Genomic DNA, 26,238 nt, shown 5'->3' on the forward strand with positions numbered 1-26,238 from the left:
CTTTGATTCTCATTTCTCATTTAGCCAACCATCATAAAGACCTATTCACATTTTAGTATCTATACAAACAATTCCAACTTAATTCCCTTCACTTGAAATCAAACACCAAAGACATCCATAATTCTTGATAATAGTTACCACAATCAAACCTTCATTATTTCAACAGTATTTGCCAGTTACCCAAAAGGATATAAATACATTAACTTCAAACTCTACACCATCAAGCCAACACTAAATCTCATATCACATTAACACATACATACTCGGCCCTATACCAACCAAACATCCAAACCCATACAAAAATCAACTCAAACCATATTTAAATGAACTCGTAACTCCTAAGTGAGATACCAATAGATTTTCTACAAAATCACATAGGAATACCTATTTATTCCTGTATCATAATCAACTAAACTTTACTCCAATCAATACTTTAAAATCCTACTATACTCATTAGAATCAACTTCTCATTTAGTCATAAAAACATACATCACCCAACAATCCATAACAAGCCAAACTAACTAAAACTACATTACCCAAAAACTAATCCATTCTAGCAAATCAAATACCCATTCGACTAGCAATCCATGAAAACCCCCAAAACTATATAGATCTATCCCATAAAAACTGCACCGAAATCCACCATACCTAACTTAGTTTTCGGTTAACATTACCTCAAATCTGCAAATCCAAGACAAAGAAATCATCCAGCAACATACTCCAAATCACCCCTCATTCATAACCAAATTCCATCAACAAGGCTCAAGAAAACATCATCAAATCATAATAAGCACCCAACATTGCATCCATACAACCAAACCACCGAGAATCACAACTCAATCAACAGAAATCATCTAAACTAAAATACCCTTTGAACATTCTTTAACCGGTAGCTACAAAAACCCCAAAGAGGAAGACCCATTCGGTTCAACCAAAAATTAAGGAAATACAAGTAAAATCAAAGACGAGAAGGAGGAGGAATCTCACCCACGAATTTTCTGCATTTCGTACTCTCACATGGTTTGGAACATCACAGGTTTCACTCCATCTCTGCGTATATCTCCCTCTCAATTGCTCTCACGGGTTTGTGTGTGTGTGTGAGAGAGAGAGAGACGAAGAGAGGAAGAAGGAAGAGGGGGAAGGGGCATGAGTTGCATGAAACAGGGGGGGCTATGTGCGTGCTGTAGAAGAAAAGAAGAAAGGAGAAGGAAGAAAGAAAAGAAAAGGAAGAAGAAGGAGAGAGACGTGATTGGGGAATGAAGGGAGAAGATAAGGCAATTTTCTCCCAGCCAACCATGGACTGACACATGGTAAGTGGGGATTGTATTTTTATTTTAAAGTCCTTACTGGCATTTCAAATTGTTTACAATTTGTGAATGGCCGGGTTACTCCAACTATGAACCAAAGTCTTCTTCAACCTTTTACGGAGGCGGAAGTTCGGGTGGCCCTTTTCCAAATGCATTCTTTGAAGTCCCGGGTCCAGATGGGTATTCAACAGGTTTCTGTCAAAAATCTTGGGCTGTTGTGGGCAAGGAGGTGACTCGGGCAGCTTCATCAGTTCTAAATGGAAGGTCTATAGAAGCTGGGTTGAATGTCACTAACATATGCTTAATTCCTAAGGTGGCAAATCCTACAAGTGTGACCGAGTTTTGACCAATTAGTCTCTGCAATGTGCTTTATAAAATAATTTCAAAAGCCATTGCCAATTGGTTGGAACATGTGTTGCCCCATATCATCTCATAGGAACAAAGCGCATTCATTCCGGGAAGGCTCATTATGGACAATGTTTCGGTGGCTTTCGAAACATTACGTGCTATGGATACGCGGTTAAAGGGAAGGGAGGGTTTCATGGCCATGAAATTGGATATGAGCAGAGCAAGGCCTATGATAGGCTTGAGTGGGACTTTTTGGAAGAGATGATGAGGAAGCTTGGATTTGACAATCGGTGGGTCAACCTTTTGATGTCTTGTGTCCGTACGGTATCCTATGCTATTCTTGTAAATGGATAGCCTTTTGGTCAAATTATCCCGACTCTAGGTTTACGTCAAGGTGATCCTTTATCGCCTTATTTCTTTATTTTATGTGTGGAGGCAATGTCAACAATGATATAACATTTAGCATGTGAAGGCTCTATTAAGGGCATTGCCATTTCTAGAGGAGGTATTCGGATCAACCATCTCCTCTTTGCCGATGATAGGCTCCTATTTTGTAGTGTAAATTTAAGAGAATGGGACCACATACATCAGCTTCTTGGGCAGTACAAGGCAGCAACTAAATCGTGTGAAAACATCATTATATTTCAGCCACAATACCTGGATGGATGATAGGATTTTAATCCTAAATGGTACGGGTCTCAACTCAACAGCAAACTATGAGAAGCACCTTGGCTTATCAACTCTAATTGGAAGATCTAGGATCTCTACTTTCAATGGCATAAAGGGTAGGATTTGGAATAGGATAAACGGATGGAAGGAGAAGTTCCTTTCCCATGCCGAGAAGGAAGTTCTTCTCAAATCGGTCATTCAAGCAATCCCCACATATACAATGAGTGTCTTTAGGCTTCCAAAGACACTATGCAAGGTGATAAATGCGATGATGGGTTAGTTTTGGTAAGGACACAAGGAAAACCTATCTAAAATTCCTTCGATGTCTTCGAAGGGTATGGGAAAGAAGAAATTGGAAGGAGGGCTGGGTTATAGAGATTCGGTCAGTTTCAATACAGTTCTTCTTACAAATTAGGGTTGGCGTTTACTCAAATTTCCACACACACTGGCAGCAAGGGTGTTTAAGGAGAAGTACTTTTCAGAAGGTGATTTTCTAAGCTCTTCATTGGGTGCTAAGCCATCTTATACATGGCGAAACATTTGGGGTTCCAAACAACTCCTCAGAGATGGTATTATGTGGAGGATTGGTGATGGTTCGAATATTAAAATTATGGGGGATAAATGGCTACCAATTACTTTTTCACACAAGATTCAAATTCCAATTCCAGGAATAAATCCAGAGGCCAAAGTAAGTGATTCAATTGATTTTACTGTGAATTGGTGGAATTTACCTGTAGTTGAGCAATTATTCGCAACCAATATTGTAGAACAAATATGTAGCATAGCTATTTCTCCTCGGTGTATGCAAGACCGGGTGATCTGGGTAGGCACAAAAACATGGCATTTTTTAGTAAAGAGTGCATATCATCTTGAAATTGAACGTCAATCAAGCTCACAATGAAATAACTTTTCTGCAGCTTTGGCTACACCATTGTGGAAGAAACTCTGGGAGTTGCATCTTCCACGGAATGTCTTGCTTTTTCTTTGGCGAGCATGCAATGAGATTCTGCCCACGAAGTATAATTTATGTAGACGCAGGATTGTTGATGATCCTCTCTATTCCATGTGTGGAACAGAAGCCGAATCTACTGTCCATGTCATTTGGAGTCGTGAAGCAGCTAAGGCAGTGTGGAATGAGAGTCCAGTTCGAATCTAGAAGTGCTCGGTGATGGAGACTAGTTTTGTGGATTTATTTGGGAAATTGCATTCCAGATTGGAGAAGGAGGAGATCGAATTAATGATTATGATTGCTCAGAACATAAGGTTTAGGAGGAATTAACGGGTTTTTAAAGGAGAGCTTGTGCCTCCCATCTGCTCGATGAAATGTGCAGTTGAAGATCTAGAAGAATTTGGAAATCTAGTGAAGGCAAGCTATCAAATGTCGATCTCGGTCTCAGTCCTCCAACAACTGAGTGGTCTCATCCAATGGGGTCTGTGATTAAAGTGAACTGGGACTCATCAGTCAGTCGCTGAAAGAAAATGATTGGCGTGGGAGTTGTTGCACTGGATTCAGCCAGTTGAGTAGTTGCTTCCTTGTGTTCGATACATATTATGGACTTAACAATTGCAGAGGCCTACGGTGCGTGCCAAGCAGTGGAATTTGGGCTCTTTCTGGGTATTCAAACAATTCTTTTGGAGGGTGATGCTTTAGAAATCACTAACTCTTTTAACAACATTGAAGACAGCGTTGGCAAGTATGAAAATTTTATTCTGGACACTCGTTCCATACTTCAGGGTTTTGGGTCTTGGGATGTTTCTCAAGTAAAACAGGAAGGTAATAGGGTGGCACACACTCTTGCAAAATTTGCTATTTCTTCTGAGCAAAATAAAGTGTGGTTTGAGTCTTACCCGACATGTCAGTCAGGACTTGTAAATTCTGAGCTTATTTTGCTAGTTAATTAATGATATTACAAGATCCCTTAAAAAAAAAAAAAAAAAAAAAGTCTCTACTTTCATAAATTACAGCAAGACCCCATCTAACATTATTTCTATCATTTGTTAATTAATATATAACCCCACATTTACTTTAACTACATTCTACCTATATAATTAATTATTTATTCAACTAGGACTCATTATTATTATTACTCTAAGTCTATTATTTTATCTTAGATTTATTTTATTTCCATCATACAAATATCACTTAAAATCTAATATTAATCCATCCTATTTAGTAAATATGATTTATTAATCGTTAAACTCCCTATTTAATTTCTTGATCTTTACACTAAAGAACATTAAGAATGTGTTCTTGATCATTCAACATGCAAGGAGCAACTCAACCAAAATCAAGTAGCCCTAAATGCTTAGGAGAGGCCGAATTTGAATTGTAAGTAGCCTGAACTTGTTTATTTATTTAATCTAGCATTGTTTATCTTGAAAAAAAATAAAAATAAAAAATTCCTGGGATCCATATTCCTATGCGCTTACCTGTACGTGCATGATCCCCAACAATATGCCATATGCTCAAATAGTTTAATAAATGAATAACAATTTATATCCATTACAAACTTTTAAATGACAACATAGATATAAATTAAATCATTGGGATTTACGGCATAATCCCCAACCAAATTTATATAGAAACTTAAACTTTTGGAGTAAATAACCTTTTAGAATGTAGAAAACAAGCCCCCATAAGTGCTACCTTTTTAGCTTGTCTACTACTTGATTGGATGAACTCGACGCGAAGTAATTTCTTTTCAAATAAAAAAGTCTAAGGCCTCATGTCTTAGCCCGCATAGATGGAAATTGATAGGCTTTCAAAGAGTTCAGATATGACGGAGAGAGAGAGAGAGTAAACAGTTTGGATCTTTTTAACATGGGTTGGATCATTTTTCACCTTCATTTGTGGGTCTCCCTGAACAAGTGGATAGGGTTTATCTTCAGTCACTGTATGAATTGAACACAGCCAAATACCGAAATGTTTCTATAAAAGCCTAAGAAGCAGATCTAGGGGCAAATGAATGGCCTAGCCTATTGGTCAATAAAAGGGGTGCCTAATTAAGTAAGCGGTTTGATGGAGTAGTAGTTGTACAGAGATGGATCTGCATGAAACAACGTACACCTACTACAAGAAGAAAAATTGAGAACCGCAAGAGGGAGGTGAGCACTCGTACATTAAATATCCACTAATAAAAAAAACTAGATTAAATACGCAAAAATTTAGATCCATCAATTTCTTTATTTTTTCTTATAAATTGGGAATTTTGTAAATTGTCATCTATATTAATTGTTGCATATCCTTAATATCAATGATAAATATGATTGCCCTTCGAACTTGTCCTCCTTGCAAAGGTGAAAATATGTACTCGATCAATATGTTACATATGAGAATTGCAGGTAAAAGTTTTTCAATCGATTGGCAATATAAAGAAAAAAGAAAAAAGAAATCTACGAAGGTTATATGATTAATCAATTACCAGTGTCAGACCAATATGCTTAATACATCACAAGCTGAATGAACACAAATTTCATTCTAAACTCATATCGTCTTTAGTAACCCAATTATTAAAATAAATTACTTAAGAAAAATGTTTCTTTTTCCTATCGAAGATACTAGGCCCATATGTTGACTTGATCATGTCAAAAATAATGGGAAACTGCATAAAACCAAATAGGATGACTGTAACACTAGCAAGACAAATGACAGGAATGGTCACCCATGATTTTCCGGGTAGTATAATGCAAATACCAGCATAAAAGGTGATCATCATAGTTGCAATTGAGAAGAAAAGAGTGGAAAGTCCTATTATCATCTTTGTCGGCAAGGATCCGAGAAAATCTTCTTCCGCATAACGTGATGTAAGGATTCCCAGAAAGACCAATACTGAAGTTGATGAAGAAAAAAGTGATAATACATCGCATATGATGAAGACCGTAAATAACCTTTTATGTGAGAACATTGGGAACCCCGTATTTTGATCGTTACCACCTGGAACAGTGAATGCTGCAGTGAACATAATGGTAATAATGAGAGCTCCTACAACTGTACAAGAAGTTGCAGTGCCCTTCATCCATTCCTCCCCTCCCTTCACCATGTCCTTGTGGTCATGATTAAAGAGTTCTCTAGCTGTCATCTTTGTTTCATTTCGAATTTCACTATGTAGAGGATTGCAAATGCTCTCCACCTCCTGCATTTATTTCTAAAATCTTAGAAATTAGAACTTGAAGAAATATATAAGACAGATGAATTTATGCTTTCTTTTGTGGCATCTCTTGCGATCTGTTAAATCTCTTATTTCTAGATACTAAATTACCTTAAAGAATTGGGTTTTGTATTTTTACAACTATGAACTATAACATATTGTTGAAATAACATACGATTGAAAATCCTTGTTTTAGAAATATGCAAAAAGAAAACAACAATTTTATTTATGGTGCCAACACTCAACTTCATTCTATGTTTATGATGAATGTCGAATAATGGGTTTTCACTCTCTAATGGAAGGTACGTAGTTGAAATTCATCAAGTTAAGTCAAGGCCTTTTAATCAGTTACAAGGTACGTACGCATATAATTCTTCAATATTCTTGTGAAAGTTTAGTCTTAAAAAGGATAACTAACATACTACAACAATTCTGAAACAAAGACATCTTAATCTCTTAGCTATGAGGGTTGTTATCACTTACCCTTGTCGTCTAATGAAACTTCTCAGTTTTCTCCTCTTGATAAGGAATGTACTTTTATAGGTTCGATCCATGAAAAAAGAAAGATTTGAAAAGGGAAAAGTTGCCTTATTTTATAGTCTAGTAATTTCATTTGATGTAAAATAACTTGAAGCATCCTACTTATAAGGGTAATCACATTAGAAAAAATATAGACTAAGAGATATGATGACCTGAAACCATTGAACTTCACTCTGCAAGCGTCACCTGCAATGCGATCACGTTTAGTGGAAGGTTCTAACATCGCTGCCATGTGCAAGATAGTGCTTTTTGATGAATCTCGAACATTTGTAACTGAATTTTTCGCTTTACCAAGCCGGTATATAAGGTTAAAAATTTTAGCTTGACGATATAGGACAGCATAAAAAAATATGTTTCTTCCCATTGTGTCAGTGGTATATAAAAGCTGGTGATCCACTTTCACTATTTCATCAATAAACTCAATAACCCCTCCCTTGATGGCTTGGAAGATGGCGTCATTAACATAATCAGCATTCATTTGCTTTACTTCACTACACATTTGAACTAAAAGTTTACGGGCTTGGTAATTGAGCAACTTCATTTCATATATTTGCTTGATTCCTACATCAATAATCAATACGTCATTAGCTGAACTAGATTAAAATAAAATAATAGATTGATCAGCAAAAAGAAAAACAAATTGAAGAAGAATACAAGAAAGTTGACGATATTTATAAAAAGATATGGAATTAATCGAGTGGATCATGTATATACCCAAGAGCTTAAAGAGATTCGAAGGTAGCCGACGTAATAGGCCTAGCACTGAAAAGTGAAAAGGAAAGTAACTCACATAAACAAGTTAGAAAATTATTGCTAAATATTGAAAATTGAAGTATTTGTTAATCAGGTATGAAAACTATTTGAAATTTGACTTATTGAATATGAAATATTTTTAGCTATTACAAGGTGTGCGTCATGTACGTGCTCATGCGCCACGTACACTTACATTAAAGGCACCCAAAGATTTTTAGTGTTACATATAAATGGTTAAGAAAAGGGAGTTTGGACGATGACGTACCTGATCCGCTAATCTTTACTAGATCACTTGGTTGTTCATTTGGTTTGGGGATGTCTATATGAATTTCACTGGTGGAAGGCTCTGATCGAATGGTTATACCTTTCAACGTACAAACAAGTCCAATGAATACTATATCTTTGTCATACTTTAAACCACATAGGAAACATACAAATGCAATCTACCAAATGAAATATAACTTTCTTTTAGTAAGTTAATATCCATCCTATTAATTTTGGGTTGTTGCTCGAAATTAATAATCAATAAGAAAACATATAAAATAAAAGAATAAATTGATAGAACAACTAAAATTAAAATTGATTTGGTTGGATTGGCATGCCTTTCCCGTGGTTGGCTGCCATATTAATAGGGGATGCCCCAAGGCTACAAATTATTATTTTAGGGATATTATCTAGAATCTTGCTTGTGGTTTGTGCCTGCTATGATCTTGCTGATAAGTGTCGAATATTGCATATTCGAGCCCCTTAACTCGCATATATTAGCCTTTTAGTTTTATTGTAATATAATTTATTTATTATTATTTTCTTTTTTTATGGTTTTTGTGTTTTTAGCATTTTTAGGCAAAGGAAAAACGTAATTAAATCCACCAGTCAAAAGCTTCAAAGCGAAATTCTGAAATTCTGCCATGACATGGTGAGCTTGAGCCCACTGGCATGCTGTGCTCGTGCTCTGTACACCATCAGGCCACCAGCAGGAACCCATGACATGGTGAGCTCGAGCCCATTGGCATCTTGAGCTCGAGTTCGATCAGCACACCATCAAGACACCGGCAGGAACCCACGACATGGTAAGCCTGAGCCCACTGGCATGTTGAGCTCTAGCACATTCATGCCTGCTATGATCCTACTTTTCCATGTCTATGGCTACTGTAAGTTTGATTTTCCATGCCTCAAAATTCTCGCCTGCTCAAGATCAACATTCTTCTCATAGTTTAAAATCTGAAAATCGTTCATGCAAGGAGTGGGCATCTTACCACATGGAATCATTTGAGAGTAAGTCGATCGGTTCATTGGACCAACAACTAGGTTAGGTCGCGATACTCTTTCCCTATTTTCCAATGCCCTAGCAACCGCAGGGGTGTCACTTGGAGTGTGCCCTAGTCATTCAAAGTTTGCAAACCTGTGCATCTAGACGTCATCTCTACCTATTGATAAGTGTTAAATGTTACACATTCAAGCCACTTAATTCACAATTGTTAATGTCTTAGTTTTGTTATAGTTTGATATTTTGTGTTTTCTTACATTTTGTAGACTTTGGAAGAAAAACACTCAAAATTTATCAAGTTCCAAGCTTAGGACAGAGTTTGCAAGAAGCTGAAGTCAGCAAAATCTATTATTTTTGTAAAGACTTAAGAATTATCATGTTTTTGTATTTTAATCATAACTTTCTACTTAAGTATAGGACTGTGATAAAATGAGTGGCTTTCAACCGCTAATACAAAAGGCAACAAATATTTCTTAATAGATTTTTCATAATTCGGACGTTTACTGTGCCAAAATTGCATTGCAATATAGGACCAAAAATCTAGACGAATTTGGAAAGATTCTTCAAATCCTTTTCCACATTGGTTTGGGTTTTGAGTGTCATACTTGGACTTGGAGATTGACTTACGATTTTCCTAGGTTTTCTAGAGCTTCTAAGGCTCTCCTAATCCCAATAAATAGACATCTAATTCATCTTTTAAGGGTATGCTACAATAGAAAATAGAAATCAATAGGATTATTGGCTAGTTTTAGGGTGAAAAGTTCTTCAAAGCTCCAGTAGCTTTTTGGGATGACTTTCTCTTTGGCAAAGATGATTTCCAGAAACTCCATAAGCAGCTAATTCATTTGTAGGATATTGATTTAGCCCTTTCCAAGTAATTATCGTGTAATTGTGTTTTTCTTCGAGAATTATATGAACATGAATGATGGTTGTTTAATCGTGAGATACTTTAATGTTTATATTCAATTTTAATAAACCTTTTATTTTGTCTTAGAAAGTTGTTTATTTCTATTAAACTCAATCTTCATATTTTCTGTGATTGTATGAATGATGGTTTTACAACGGTTTTAATGGACACAAAATCAAGAGGGTTTGATAGGCCATGCTTAAAAAGGATGAATTATTCTACACCCTAGTAAATTTAATTTAGGTAGAACAGTTCATGTCATGTCGAAAGATGAGTTATGCTTATCCCTTTGATTACGTGTATGGTAATTAAGAAATTTGATAGTTCATACATAGGGAAGAATTATCATACCGCATCTTAGTGGTTAGGTGGATGATCTGTGCCAACCAAATTAGATGAGCTATTCTTATTTCTTAATAAAAGAAATTTCTTGACGACATCGTTGGTTGCTTGACAGACACACAAGAGTTATGTCATTCATGTAAGTGAAACTCCTATGTTAAATGCAATTTATCAATATTATGATGTTAGTGATGAAATCAATTCCTTATATGATCTTCTCCAAACTATCTTATCATTACTTTTTTGTTTTTATGTAGTTTCAATTATAAAACCAGAAATCAAATATCTTTTCTGAATTAGATTGGAGTTAATTTCAATAACTTAACAACAACGTACCTACAGTCCTTAAGGTTCGACACCCTCACATAGACCCTATCCTACAAAAATTTATTCTATTGCGAGTGATTTATTTATTATTGATACACTCAAGACTACATCACCCGTGACCTTTTTGAGACACAAAACATGAAAAAACAAGATGAACAGTAAAGTGCGAGGGAACTTGCAATCTATTGACATAGGGATGATCACACCACAACAAGTGTGACCATCCCACATCAGATCATCCCCACCGAAGGTAATAATCATCTCACACTAATTTTCTCTTGCTTTATTTTCTCTTTGTTGTCCGTCGGATTTCCACCCTAGAGGGATTTGTTCCTTCCATTCGATCATACACATAGATTTCGTATCAATTGGTAGGCTTTCTTGCATGTGATACACTGGCATGCATTGTATAACTTGGGAAATTTTAATTTTAAGGTTCAAGTGGGCGTTATTTAATTGTTGAAATTTAATTACGATGCTTTTTGAAAATAATTTTCTAAGGTTTAAATTTATTAAGTAGAATGTATAATCGTTTTTTAGGAAAAACAAAAAAGAAAAAAAAAACGAAGAAGAAGTACTACAATATAAGTAATGTTAGGGACCATATTTTTATCCTTTTAAAACCACCATCGTATTTTGAATAGATCACTATTAGATTTTGATACAATGGTGATTTTAGAAGCCATATCAACTTTGGGATGATAAAAAGAGAATCAAAAGATGCTCCCTAACATTACTCATTAAAATATAATTGTGGTTGTTCTTATTATCAATGGATTAATATGATTGGTGTTGAATAAACTCATAAATATTTTAGTTTCTTGATATTTAATTTAGGGCTGTAATTGCCGAGTCTAGCTTAGCTTTAGGATTCTGGGACTATAGGACCCTTAATTATTCGAGCTGGGTTAAGAAATATTTTTCCAAGCTCGGCTCGCTAGAGGCTCAGTCTAGCTCAAGCTCGAGCTCGGGCTCGTTCAAAACACCATTTGAGCTGAGCTCGCGCTTTTACCTGGGTATTTGTTCCTCTTCTAACTCGTCTTCTAGTCCACTGGAACAACGCACAAGTGCTTAACCTCTCCAGGTATTTCTTTACTCATAAGAAGCTAAATATGAGATAAACAAGGTGGTTGGAACTAATCAAGGATTATGATTATGAGATCAACTACAAACTGAACAAGGTCAATATACTTGCTGATGCGTTGAGCAGGAAATCAACGATCGAGTTAGCTGCTCTGGGAGTTTCTCAATCCTAACTAGTTACGGAGCTTGAAAGAAAGATATTAGAAGTGGTGGAAGAAGGAAAACCAGCGTTTATTGCATGTTTCGTTTTGCAACTAGAATTGCTTGGAAGGATAGAAGCTGCTCAAGTTGAGGACGCATAGTGTTTGGAGATCAATCAACAACGCAAAGAAGGTAACGCAGATGAGTTTCACCTTGGGGACAATGGGATGCTCACCCTTTTCAAGCAAGTATGCGTGCCTGGCAGGGGGAGCTAAGATGCAAAGTTATTAACGAAGATGTATATCATCCATCCAGAAAGTACGAAGATGTACTTGAATCACGATATCTCCAAGTACGTTGAGCAGTTCTATACTTTTCAACAAGTAAGGAAGAGAACCAAAGGCTGGTACGAATGCTGAAACCACTACTCATGCCCAAATGGAAGTGGGAGGAGATAGAAATGGACTTTGTAACCGGTTTTTCGAGGGCACCAACCAGTGAAGACACTATATAGGTAGTGGTGGATAGCCTAACGATAAGCGCACAATTCCTTCCAATAAAGGTTAAGGATCCAATGGATAAGTTGACAAGGTTTTTTGTCCAAAACATTGTACGACTTCACAATGTATCTTCAATAATGGTTTCAAATCGAGATTCCAGATTTACCTTCAGATTCTGGCAAAGCACACAGAAGGAGATGTGAACATAACTGAATTTTAGTACTACCTTTTCGCCCACAGATGGATGACCAATCCGAGAGGACTACTAAGATTTTGTAGGATATGTTAGTGGCATGCATATTGGACATCAAAGGTAATTAGATTCAATATTTGACTTTGATTGAGTTCGCCAACAATAACAGTTATCAAGAAACTATCAGGATACCACCTTACGAAGCGCTATACGGACGAAAGAGTTTGAAATTGAAAGGTATTGAATTGCTGTATTGATCGATGATTTACAATGAGAAGAATATCTTAATATATACAGAGAGAATACATGATGGAAAAAGGAAAACAATTAATGATGATTACATCGTATGGAATCAAGGTATTCTATATTGGAAATGATCTGCATAGTTGTATTAGAACGGTTTCCTTAGTGAGTGATCTTTGCTGTCTGTACTTTCCTTCTTAGGCTGGATATGCTGCCTAGGCTGCCTTGTATAGCTAAGGTATTTCCATTCGTGTATGCATGCTGCGTGATTGGTTGCATGAGTTGGGGAAATTAGCTGCATGAGCTGGAGCTAAATGCACACGATCATCTGCAGCATGATTTGCTGTAGAATTCTCTCGGTAGCTTCCTTTGATTGAGGAGGTGGATAACATATCCTTAACATCCCCGCTCAAGTTGATGGGGATAGAATCAACCATCAACTTGCCACGAAGGAGGAGAAACCGGGCCTTGGACAGGCATTTGGTGAAAATATCGGAAGGCTGAGACTGAGTAGAGATGTAGCGAGCCAGGAGATCTTTGTTGAAGATTTTCTCGCGAATAAAATGATAGTCCACCTCGATGTGTTTCATGCGAGCATGAAATACTGGATTCGAGGAGAGGGAGAGAGCTCCAAGGTTACAACCCAAAGACACGGAGTTTTAAGGAGAGGAACTCGAAGCTCTTGGAATAGCAAACGAAGGCAATACATTTTAGCAACAGTGAGGGCCATGGATCGGTGCTCGGCTTTGGTGCTCGATCTGGCAACTACGGCTTGTTTCTTGGCAGCCCAAGAAATAAGGAAAGGCCCGAGATAAATGCCATAACTGGTAGTTGATTTGCGATCATCAGGGCTTCCGGCCCAATCGGAGTCACAGTAACCATTGAGTTGCAAGGATCCGCAAGTGTAATGGAGGCCAAACGCCAAGGTACCCTTCAAGTAGCGCAAAACACGCTTGGCAGCAACCATGTGGACGGTGTTGGGAGAGTGAAAAAACTGATAGAGTTGATTGACACTGTAGGCTATGTCGGGGCAGGTGAGGGTGCAATATTGTAAGGCCCCCACAATGTGTCGATATTCAGAAGGGTCATTGAGAGGATCCCCATCAAACTGGGAGAGTTTTCTGTCAGTGGAGCATGATGTGGAGGCAGGCTTAGCTCCATCCATGTGTGTCCGTTGGAGAAGATCAGAGACATACTTGCTTTGATTGAGAAGGAGAGCATGTGGCAGCCGGGTGGCTTGAATACCTAAAAAATAGGAAAGCGCCCCCGAGTCTTTGACAGCAAAATCACGTTGGAGGTGTGCAATGAGACCTGAAACAGCAAAGGGAGAGTTGTTGGAGACAAGGATGTCATCCATATAGATTAGAACAAATACATGTATGGAATGCATATGAAACATGAACAGGGAAGTGTCTATAGCCGAGCTATTGAAACCAAGTTCCAAGAGAGCTTGATAAAGGTGCATGAACCAAGCCCGAGGGGCCTGTTTCAGGCCATAAAGGGACTTCCGGAGCCTGCATACATAGTCAGGAAATTGGGGATCCTCAAAGCCTTTAGGCTGTTCCATGAGGACCTCCTCTTCAAGGTAGCCATGGAGGAATGCATTGGAGATGTAGAGCTAGTGAATAACCCAATTAAAGTGGACAGCAAGGGCTAACACCAAGCAGATTGTGGCTGGCTTAATGACCGGGCTGAAGGTCTCATGGAAGTCCACACCCTTTTCCTGATCAAACCCTTTGGCAACAAGTTGAGCCTTATACCTATCAATGGTTCCATCAGCCATTTGTTTCAGCTTGAAAACCCATTTATTCCTGACAACCTTCTGATGAGAGGGCCTTAGACATAAAATCCATGTGTTATTGGTCATAAGGGCATGGTATTCGGCCTGCATAGCAGCAAGCCAACAGGGGTTCTTCACTGCTTGCTGGAAGGTCTTAGGCTTGGCAGGAAGAGTGGTGGGGTAAGAGCAAGGAGAAGATATTTGGTAGAGGAGTAAAGCTGGTAGTCTGAAAAAATTTTGGGATGAAGAGAGTTGGTGCGGGACCTTGTGAGCATGGTATGAGTGGGTGGAGCATTGGCAAGAGCCAAGGATAAGTCACTGTGCAAAGGAGGGGGGACTCAGGAATAGGGGAAGGAGCCGAGATAGGGGATATTGGTGGTTCTAAGGTAGTGCCTAGACTAGGTGGAGAGGCCAGGGGAGTTTGACTTTTAGGGTTAGTGAAAATGGTAAGGGGAGTAGAGGAAAGGGCAGAGCCTAACACAGGACATGGACTAGGGGTAGGGGAGGATGGGGAAGGCTGAGTCTCAATAGGACTAGAGGTAGGGGAGGGTGGGGAAGGCTGAGGCTCACAAGGAGAGGGGACATCCATTGGGTGATATTGCACAGGGGATGCAGGGGAGGGTAAATGCACAGAGGAGATACCTGGTGGAAGTGTGAAGGCAGTACTTGGAGGAGAGACCACTGCAAGGGCACTAGAAGCAGGTTGCTCATGGGCTGGAAACTGCAATTCATCAAAGATAACATGACGAAAGATATAAACCCTTTTAGTTTGCATGTCAAGGCACTGAAAGCCTTTTTGGGTGCTGCTGTAGCCAAGGAAAATACATCTTGTGCTGCGAAAGGCAAGTTTGTGAGGGGTTTATGGTCTAAGGAGAGCGTAGCAGGCACAACCGAAAATTTTGAGAGGAGAGTAATCAGGGTGTTTGTGGAGGATTTTAAAGTAAAGAGAGTGGTGATCTAAAACTGGTGTGGGAAGGCGATTGATCAAGTACACGGCTGTGAGGAAGGCATTAACCCAATAAGTGGAAGGAAGATGGATTGAGCCAAGAGGGTCAAACCAGTTTCTGTGATACGTCTATGTTTGCATTTAGAAATAACATTCTGTTCCGAGGAGTAGGGGCAGGTGAATCGGTGGAGGATGCCATGACTGTCAGTGAAGGACTTGAAGGCCATAGACACATATTCTCCTCCATTGTTAGTTTGGAGCTGTTTAATGGAGCAGGAGAAGATGTTCTCAACAAGATTTTTAAATTTCACAAAACAGGGAAGAACATCAGATTTTTGTCTTAAGGGATAAAGCCATGTAAATTAGGAGTAATCATCTATAAACAAGACATAGAATTTGCAACCACTTTGAGATAAGAAGGGGGAAGTCCACACATCCGAGTGAACTAACTCAAGAGGATGTGTGGACACCCGATGAGAGTCCATGAAAGGCAATTTTTTTGCTTTTAGAGATTTGACAAGAATCACAAATTTTATTAAGTGTAGTAGAGCCAGTACAAGGCAGCAAGGATTGCTGAATAACTTATTTAAAGCAGAAACTAAAGGATGGCCAAGTCTAGAGTGCCAGATATCGGCCGGGGCAGTGACTCCTAGGAAGGCAGTGAAGCGAGAAATGAAGGTTGCAGAAGTGAGAAATGGAGCTCTGGACTAGACCTTATTGGATTGGAGTTGCTTGAGGTAGATAGGATAGAGACCTGCTTCACTCGGCCCATGCAGGAGTATCTCCTTGGTCTACATATCCTTAATGGTAAAGTGAGTAGATGTTAGTATAAAATAACAGTTGTTATCTTTGCAAAATTGCTGGATAGAGAGTAAGTTAGCTGAGGCATTAGAACAATGTAAAACTTTGTGAAGATAAAATTGAGAAGTAGGGGTAGTGATGAGTGAAGAACCAGTGTTGGCAATCTGCAAGCCTCCTCCATTCCCTACAGTGACACAATTTTGACCCTGGTAAGGTTGCTGCTGCAGTGAGAGTTTCTCCAATTCAGAAGTGACATGATGGTTAGCACCGCTGTCCAAGTACCATGGTTGTTCAACTTCAGGAGGGGCAGGTGTGTAAGCAGTCATGGCGGCCAATTGAACAGGAGGATGGCGACCTTGGAAAGCAAAATCCATCCTGTGGTAGCAGTCCAAGGCTTGGTGACTGATCTTCCCACAAATCTGACATGGAGGCCTATTGTGGGAAGCAGGGAAAGAAGAAGGTTTCCCATACTGGAAGTTGCCAGGATGCTTGGGAGAGGTAGATGACTGCTGCTGGGAAGGTTGAGAGCCTGCAGAAAAAAGCTGATGATGGGACAGTCAAGGTAGGTGCCGACCATATTGTGGAGCTCCAAATTTCTTGGGAAAGTTTTGGTTTTTCTGTCTGGTAAGATGGAAGGCAAACTAACCTCCATCTGGTTGAAGAGGTTTTTGATGAACTTCAAGGAGTTGTTCATAGTTGAGCAACTCAGTTTGGAAATCCTCAAATGGGACTACTGTATCGCGATTGCCATAACTGAAAGTTGTAACAAACGTGTGATATGAAGGGTTGAGGCCTCCAATCACATAGGAAATTAGATCTTCATTGTCAACTCCTTTGCCAATGGCTGCAAGTTGGTCAGCTAGGCTCTTGGCAGTAAGGAGATAATCTATGCAGGTTTTGGAGCCTTGGTTTATGGTTTGGAGTTGACGTCTGAGGCTGGTGATTCTAGTCCGAGAGGTGGGTGTAAACCTTTTTGCAAGGTGAGCCCAAACCTGTTGTGCTGTGGAGAGTCCATAGACCATGGACAAGACCCTCTGAGAGAGAGTTGCATTCAGCCAGGCCAGTACAAACTGGTCATTTTTCTGCCATACCAGAAAATCCAGATTTATGGTAGATGTGGATTTGCCCTCTGCATCAACAATAAACTTGGAGGGACAAACTACCGAACCATCAATGATGCCCAACAAATCGTGTGTGCTTAAGGCAGGAATGAACTAAGTAGTCCAACTCATGTAGTTTGGACCTTCAAGCTTGGTTGTCACCAAGGAAGTGATGTTGGGGACAACAAATGAAGGGGCAGAGACTGCAGATGAGGAAGCCATTTAAGCAATGGATGGGAAGCTTAGTGGTAGGATCGAAAAAGGGGTTAGCCAATATTGGCTCTGATACCAAGTTTGAAATTGAAAGGTATTGAATTGCTGTATTGATCGATGATTTACAATGAGATGAATATCTCAATATATACAGAGAGAATACATGATGGAAAAAGGAAAACGATTAATGATGATTACAGCGTATGGAATCAAGCTATTCTATATTGGAAATAATCTGTATAGTTGTATTAGAACGGTTTCCTTAGTGAGTGATCTTTGCTGTCTGTACTTTCCTTCCTGGGCTGGATATACTGCGTGGGCTGCCTTGTATAGCTGAGGCATTTCCTTTCGTGTATGCATGCTGCGTGATTGGTTGCATGAGTTGGGGAAATTAGCTGCATGAGCTGGAGCTACATGCACACGATCTTTTGCAGCATGATTTGCTGCAGAATTCTCTCGGCAGCTTCCTTTGATTGAGTAGGTGGATAACATTTCCTTAACAGAAAGTGTTAGTAGCCCTTGTACTGGAGCAATGTCGGTGACAGACAGTTGTTGAAACCAGAGATGACTCAAGACACTTGGGAAAAGGTAATCTTTTTTAAACATAGGATGGCCTCCAGTTAAAGTAGACAAAAGAGTTACATTGATAACCAGAGACGTATGCTGGAGTTCGAAGTAGGTGACATGGTGTTTCCTAAGATATCCCCACTGAAGGGAGTTAAGATTTGGGAGGAAAGGAAAACTGATCCCTCATTTTGTTGGACCTTTCAAGATTACTAAAAGAGTGGGAAATTTAGCTTATCAAGTTACCCTAAAATCAGACCTGACAAGAATGCATGGTGTCGTCGATGTTTAGATGCACAAAATTCATTGAGTTTGAATGTATAAGATAGAATTTTAGGCGTTCAAACTGGAATTTTTCCAGTTTGAACAACAAAACAATAAAATGCCTATATAAGGCCTTGTACACTTGATTTAGTTGCTGAACCATGTTTCCTCATACTTTCACGCACCTCTCTCATTTTTCTTTCTCTTCATTGGGTTCAAGCTTTGACCATGGGTTTTGATTCAAAGTAAAATCTTCCATAACGTCTAAGCTTCGGGTTGCGATTGAACGTTAAAGCTTGCGTGATACTAAAATCCTAAGAGTAGGCTAGGTTTTTCTTAGGTAATGTAATTCTATGCAAAATCCAACCTCCTAGCAAGGGTATGAATTTAGATAGTCCAAGGCCAAAGAGGGTTCGACTTCAATCAAGACACCCCAATACCAGACAAGGGTATACCTTTCAGCAGTCTTATGATAGAGGAGTTTCAATTCTCGAGTCAAAACTGTGAGGACAAGCGCTCGGAAGCTAGTAAATCCCACCACCTTGGTAAGGGTATGCCTTTTGATAGTCTTACACAAAAAAGGGTTTTGAATCTTGGAGGGGACCCCGTCACCTGATATAGGTTTAACATGTAAACTGTGTTGGTTTGTTTTAATTGGTTACATTTTGTTTGACAAAAACACTTCCATAACAGGGACATCGTATTTCCAAAAGGAAACGGCCCAACAGATGCTGAAGTCAGTCGGTTCCCGTTTGCAGAGAAGTCCAAATGTTGAAGTGAAGACTGCGGACGGAGGAACTTTCTATGCAACCGTTCGGACGCTAGGGTTTGAAGTCCTAAAGCGCTTCAGTAATTTTATGAAGTCGCAGTTGCAAGTCCAAATTCCTATGGAAATCCGAATTTGAGTAGAATTTGGATTTCAAAAGCCTATTTAAAGAGTCTTCTAGGTTATGTTATTATAAGAATTCTGAATCGAATTCCAGTGTGCTAAGAGAAGGTTTTAGGCAGATATTGTTAGATGTTCTAATTCGCTTAGAGTATTTATGTAGTATTTGTTCAACTATTTGAAGCCTAACTAGAGAGGAGCTATAGTTAAAGGAATCTATTGAAGAACTCTTCAGACAGAGTCTGGTAGAGAGGCGCTCAAGTATATGTGCTTGTTAGAGTTCAAGGTACGACTATTGCAAGGGTATTGTGAGTACTACTATCTTGTAACTAGCTATTTCTTCTATTAGTAGATTTCCTGGTTTTGGCTACCCAGGAGTGGTTTTTCTCTTTGGTACAAAGAGTTTCCAATTCATAACCAAAATATTTGTGTCTATCTCTTTACTGCTTTTATATTTTGGTTGCGTGTTTGGTTGCTATTGATTTAGGAGTCATTTTTATTTTGCAATTGGTATCAGAGCGGGTTCACTCGTGTTTGGATTAAATTCCTGATTGAGATCCATGACTCATTTTGTTAAGAATTCTTCTCAGTTATTTGAGAATGATTTTAATAATGATTTCTATAAGGATCTTATGAAATTAAGTTAAATCTCTAAGATTTCTCGTAAAGAGCTTAAAGATGTCACAATGGTTGTAACCGAAGACTTCCATGACTAGTCCCTCCGGAAAGGAGACAATCATCTCAAAGGTTTGTTCGTACTTGCCATCATTGTGGCGTCATTGGGCATATTCAACCACACTGTCCTCCGTTTCGCTCTCGGATCAAGAAGCAAGAGCCAAAGAAAGGTAAATCTTTTACTTGATCTTCCGAGACTCATCATGCTCCTAGGCAAAAGTGGCAATCCCCCCAAAAGTTTGTTCCCACTTGCCGTCACTATAACAAGACTGGCCATAACAATGCCAACTGTTTCAAGTTGAAGCGTAGTGAGCCTAGAGATAACAACCTTTATGAAGGGTTATCAACATGATAAAAAATGTCCTGAGCCAATTTGACAAATTTGACAAGGGTTACAACCCTGCACCTAGTGTCAAAAGGGTATGGCTAAGGAAGGATGAGACCATTCACCCCTTGAGGAGGAGTGGACTCACCTAGAGGTAGGTGAGTACATGGCATGCCTAGGGTCATGGTTCCTTATCCTAGAGCATATCGAGTTCTATGCATTGTATCTTGCAATTATTGCCATATATTTTTGCTCATACTTTGCATCTCTGTTTGGAACTCTATTTATCCTCATACTTCTCTTGGTTACTTTATGAGAATATTTAGCAGGTTTTCACGAGGATAACAGAAAAAGCACGTCAGACAGCTGCTTTTCTGGTAATATCAAACCTCCCTCGAAGGACAGGTTTGTTTTTCTTTACATGCTAGTTTTAGGCTTTGGTATCTTAGTCCGATTCTCTGAAAAGTATGTTTTTGTTATTTTTATTTTGTGTGTTTATTTTTCAACAAAAAAAAGGGGGAGATGCAATACAAAAGATTTGTTTCTTTTATTTAGCATTTCAAATATCTTATGAGTTTTTAATTGACATATTTAGTCATGGAAGGCTCTTCAAGCTCTTTACGCATAGAAGACAACCATCTCAAAGGCTTGTTCCTACTTGCCATCATTGTGGTTTCATTGGGCGAATTCGACCACACTATCCTCGGGTTCGCTCTCAGCATTCGCTCTAAGTTGTAGCACAAGTAATAAATAAAGCATTAAAAAATCAGAAAATATGGATTGAAAAGATCCACTACTAAATGTGCTTAAAATATATTCTTGAACTTGTCCTTATAGAAACAATCAGGGACCAATCATTGCAGAAATAGATGGTCACTAACGAACTAAGTAAAAGAAAAGTGTTGCATCGTCGGGGGAGCTTATCAGATGAGGGTGACTAGGCCCTAATAAGATAAGGTTTGACTTGTGACTGATCTAACATTAAATTTTTCTCTCTTGTTTAGAAAATTCAGTTGTTCTAAATCATATCAGCGAATATCATACTTTATGGAGAAAGCTTTCACAAACACACACGCATAGCATGAGTTAAGTCATCTATTTAAAATTTCTATATGCGGGGAAATTCATGCTTATTGAATACTTAACTCTCAGTTATATCTTTGCATATTTTTAAATTGTAATTTGACTGTCTTATCAATTTCTTATACATGCGTGTTCTGAAGCTAACTTTAGGGAAAAATATTTTTCTGCAAATTTTCCTCTGATTTCAGCTTCCAGCTAACTTTGGTCCAAACGTGCTCGCCTCTGTCGATCGATGATCTGGCAGTGTGCTGTTCAGACAAGTGAGTAACACGTCCGATTGCAATCCCATTACTTTCTTGGCCAGCCGCACATCATTTTTTTTTATTATTTATCATGTCATGTTCTATGCGTTTTCTCGCATATTTCTCCATAGATTTTGACATTCTCTGCACATCTTTTCTCATTCCATTGTATTTTCTTTGTTTTCCATTGTTCTTTTAAGTTGTTATGCTTTTTAGAATAATGGAATATTTATTAATTGGAATTTTTTCTTGAGATATTGTGCATGTAAATCCTATTATGTCTATGTGTTGGGTTGATATTGATATATCTGTGCCATTTGGATTGCTATATTTGCTTTTGTAATTTTTTTTGGCATCCAATTGACAGCCGTCATAATACCCCAATTGTTTTGGAACTAACAGGATCTAATCTTTCTTTGTGGTGGTATTTTTGAAAATATTTTTGTTTAAATATTTTTCTAGAATATGCCATCCAGCGGCTCCCAGCACAGTATCCGACAGGTGGATCACTTTGAAAACAAGCTGTTGTTGAAGTCATATGCTCAAATTCCAAAGGTCTCACAATTTAGATGAGCTTATTCCCCCAACTCCTACAGAGCCTTCTGTAGCATCTTTCTTCAGATCTACACCAGTTAGAGGTTCAATGGTGAATCTTCTCACTCATCTTGCAGACCAGTTGACAAGTGGATTTCAATCTGCGAATGATCAATTTCAGGCTTTGCAAATTCAAGTGACAGAAGGTGTTCAGTCTTTGCATACTCAGCTTCAGGAGCTAGAAGCCGAAGTGGCTCAACTTCAGATCAATATGCAGAACATTCTCCGTATCTTGATGCCAGAGGGCCAGCTTGACTTGACTTGGTGCCTTGAGGATTTTCTTTCTTCCTATGGTTATTTGAACTACTGTTGAGACACTTTATCATTATCCTTATTGTTTTGAATTTTAGTACTTTATATCTGTGGTTTTTCATACTCTGTTTTACCCTATGTCCTTTTGAGACAAAAGGGAGAGATTTTTTAATTTTTTAGATCGGGGTTGTATTTTTAACTGGTCAAGTGAATTTTGTCCCATAATGGCTAAATGGGGAGTTTGTTAGTTTTATTGGCTGTATTCTATTGACAAAATCACTACCATATCAGTGTACTGCTGAAAAAGGATGTCGTAACTATTCAGAGTCTTCCAAAATATTCAGAGTTTAACTCCAAATTAGAAAGAGCCTTAATATGGTAATATCAGCGTTACAAGCATCAAGAAAGCAATTTCTGGAGCCAAGGAAGTTTCTGCGTAGTTTACAGCTCATCAAAGTCGATTCCCTAGTTATCGTCCGGACGCCCATCAATGTTCAAAGAAGTGTCCAAACACCTCAGCAGATACCAACCACAAGGAACTCATGCTCGCACAAGTGTCCGGACAGCCTAGCAGACACCAACTCCTAAGAGCACCTATTCGCACAGGTGTCCGAACAACAAACTAAAGGTTGTGAACAGTGAAGACAGCATGCAATCGTATGGACGGTGGGGCTATGCCATCTGGATGCGATGACTCAAGATTAATGAAGAAACGCTTGAGACCGTGTGAAAAAAAAAGTTGGTTGCTGCTTGTTGTTTGGAAGCCCATTATCTTAGTCCAGACGCCGCCCAAAGCACTCTAAATTAGAGATTTATTAGTTTTTCTAAAGCCTATATATAGAGGTCACTAGGCATGTATTCTTTAATGAATTCGGTACTGAATTCTTGTGTACTAAGAGAGTGTGTGTAGGCGGAAATAGTGATATTTGCTAGCACTCTTAAGGTTTTTATTGTGTGATTTGATCAACCCATTGAAGTCTAGTTTAGAGAGGAGCCCTAAGCCAAAGGAGTCCATTGAAGACCCCTTCTGGTAGAAGACCTGGTTGGGAGATGTTCACGTATAGGTACGTGTCAGAGTTAAAGGTATGACTACTGCATTAGAGGTATGTGAGTACGAGTGCTTTGTAACTAGCTTTGTCTTCTGAATAGTGGATTTCCTGGGTTTGGCTGCCATGGAGTGGTTTTTCTCTTGATAAGAGTCTTCACTTCGTCAACAAAATATGTCTTTTTTAAATTCCGCATTTAAATATTTTGTTGTACAATTGATCACACACACACAATCACGTTAAATTAGGAGTTTTTATTTTTCACAGTTGTTTGAAACCTTATTAGTAAACATGTTGCCTTATTGAGAAAGCTTTCACACATGACACGCATAGCATGTGTTGAGTAAATTGTTTAAATTTCATATCTTTAGATGAATTTTTAGCTTATAAATTACTGAACTCTCAATTATATGTTTGCGTATTTTTATTTGCAATTTGACTGATTTCTTAGTTTTAGATACATGCGTGTTTTGGAGTTTCTACTATTTTCTCCTATTTTTAGAGTTTCTGTGTGAAGCGTCTGAATGGCTGTGGCTCGCATCCAGACACGCGCGGTAATGTTGTTTTGACAAACTGCGATCCAGACGTATAAGTTTACCGTTTGGACGGGCGTACCAGGTTTATAAAACCCTCGCTCTCTCTCTTGAACCGCCGCACTCTCATTTTTCCTTAAGGTTTCGTTTGTTCTCTCTCGATTTCTCTCATTCTCTTCTCGAGATTTTGGTGCCTTTTTGTCTTATCTGCATTATCTCCTCTCAATATTTATTCCAGGTATGCCCTTTTTCTTCTCTTTCATTATTTGTTTATGTTTATGTGAATTAAGGGATTATGGATAATGGATTATTTTGAGAATGTTTGCTTGAGATTAATGCTTGCTGGGGTTGAAAATTTATTTTTGGCATATAATTGCATGCATGCACTTGATATTTTTGCTTGTCCAATATTAAGTTTTGCATGTGTAATTATTATTGGACTAGATTAATTTTGCATGCTTATGCTATTTTTTTTTTTTTTTGGTCATACTGTTAAGACATGCATATCACATGATTGTTAAACAGCCTCAATTTTCGGTCTGACTTTTTATTTGGATATTGTGGTTTGGATATTCAGTGTTTTGGGATATTTTTTCTGTGAAATTTTTTTTCAGGAAAATGTCTTTCGTTGTTGAAAGTGACTCTTAAGGCCGACTCTGTAAGAAAACAAAAGCGAAGATTGCTACTGCCAAGGAAAAAATAGAGACAAGGTCAATTGTGATGGAGCGGGCTGTTATCTGATAGGATGTCATGGTCGCCCCTTTTGACTTCATCAACCAGGTTTTTCAGGAACATGGTTGGCAAAGCATGTTCACATCCAACAAAGTCTATCCTAGACTTGAGTGAGAATTCTATGTGAAACTGCAGATTGTTCAGATTGTGTAGAGCTGTCTGGTTCTAAAGACAAAGGTGTGCGGACATAAAATCAGAATTTATCATGCTCTCATCAGCGTAGTGACCCACATCTCGATGTCTCCTACTCTTGGGATTCCTTTCACAGATTACGTGGATCCCCCCTCTATTGAAGACTTACAAATGTGCTTTGATCCTCAGAGAACCCAAGTTTGGACTAAAGAAATGAAGAATATTCCAATTGGCTGGCTGCAGTCTCCTCACCGGCCTCTACTTTGCATTATGATGCAGAATTTGTAACCGCTCTCCAAGAACAGCAATCCCACTATTAGAAGGGCCAGATTTCTGTATGCTATCATCCGTGGAGTTTCTTTCTGCCTATGCAAACACATCATCATGACCATGATAAAGATGTAGGAGGAAAGTCAGATGGCATTTCCCTATGGATGTTTGGTGACTAGGATTTGCCAAAGGTTTGTGACTGACATTCCCTCCTATGAGCCTGAAGCTACACCTGAATGAGCTTTTGGAAAGCATACGGTCATGAAGTCCAATGATCAGCTCCAGTGGCACATGGACTCAGAAAAGCTAGCTCATCCAGCTCCACCAGCTCAGCCAGAGCCTTCAGCTGCTTCTTTTTCACAGGCTGCTCCTCCTAATGATGCAGTTTTGAGTGCACTGGATTGGATTACTGGTCAGCTACAGTCCATGCAAACCCAAATGACTGAGGGGTTTCAGAAGTTTGAAGAGCGTTTCCAGCTGATAGAAGCCAAAGTGGAGCAGGTCAATATCAACATAGAAACATCTCCACGTTATTTGGCGCCTGAAGATCAGCAGGATTAAGTGTTGTGTCACTTATTTTATTTTATCTGTTGTTTGATAAATATTTTATTTTCTGGGCTATTTTTGTTGAACTCCGGATATTTTTTATAATTTTGTAAATTATCATTGTTTTTTTTTACTGGTGGTTCATACTCTCTTTACCCTTTGTACTTTTGAGACAAAAATGGAGAGTATTTTTTATTTTTTGTACAAGTCGTTTTTGTCCCAGAATGGCCAAAGGGGGAGTTTGTTGGTTTATTTTAATGGGCTACATTCTATTTGACAAAAATACTTCCATAATATAGACTTCCATAATACGGACACCGCATTTCAAGAAGAGTTACTGCAAAATATTAATTCCAATATGAAAAGTGCTTAATAAGGAAATATATGCACAAAATAATCACTAAGAAGGCAAGATTCTGAAGAAGGAAAGTTTCTAAAGACTTTACAGTCAGAAAAGTCAGTTTTCCTTACAACTTGTCCGGACTC

The 26,238-nt window shown here is 38.6% G+C and overlaps 2 protein-coding genes across 3 annotated transcripts in view; both read right to left on the reverse strand.

The window, feature by feature from the left end:
- Positions 1-5,702: 5,702 nt before the first annotated feature.
- Positions 5,703-26,238, reverse strand: part of LOC133880205 (uncharacterized) — a 53,911-nt gene continuing 33,375 nt past the window's right edge. For both annotated transcript variants that reach the window (XM_062319107.1, XM_062319106.1), the window contains 4 exons: positions 8,031-8,129; positions 7,727-7,774; positions 7,165-7,573; positions 5,703-6,457 (listed from right to left, as the gene is read on the reverse strand). In XM_062319107.1, coding sequence (XP_062175091.1) covers positions 6,400-6,457; positions 7,165-7,573; positions 7,727-7,774; positions 8,031-8,129 — 614 coding nt within the window. In that variant the 3' untranslated portion in view covers positions 5,703-6,399. The remainder of the gene's footprint in view (positions 6,458-7,164; positions 7,574-7,726; positions 7,775-8,030; positions 8,130-26,238) is intronic.
- On the reverse strand, positions 5,849-6,364 carry LOC133878991 (ankyrin repeat-containing protein NPR4-like). Its single transcript, XM_062317545.1, has one exon. It carries the CDS (start codon positions 6,362-6,364, stop codon positions 5,849-5,851), a length of 516 nt encoding a protein of 171 aa, XP_062173529.1.

The sequence above is a fragment of the Alnus glutinosa genome, chromosome 10 (genome assembly GCF_958979055.1).
Source record: "Alnus glutinosa chromosome 10, dhAlnGlut1.1, whole genome shotgun sequence".
Taxonomy (NCBI): Eukaryota; Viridiplantae; Streptophyta; class Magnoliopsida; order Fagales; family Betulaceae; genus Alnus; species Alnus glutinosa.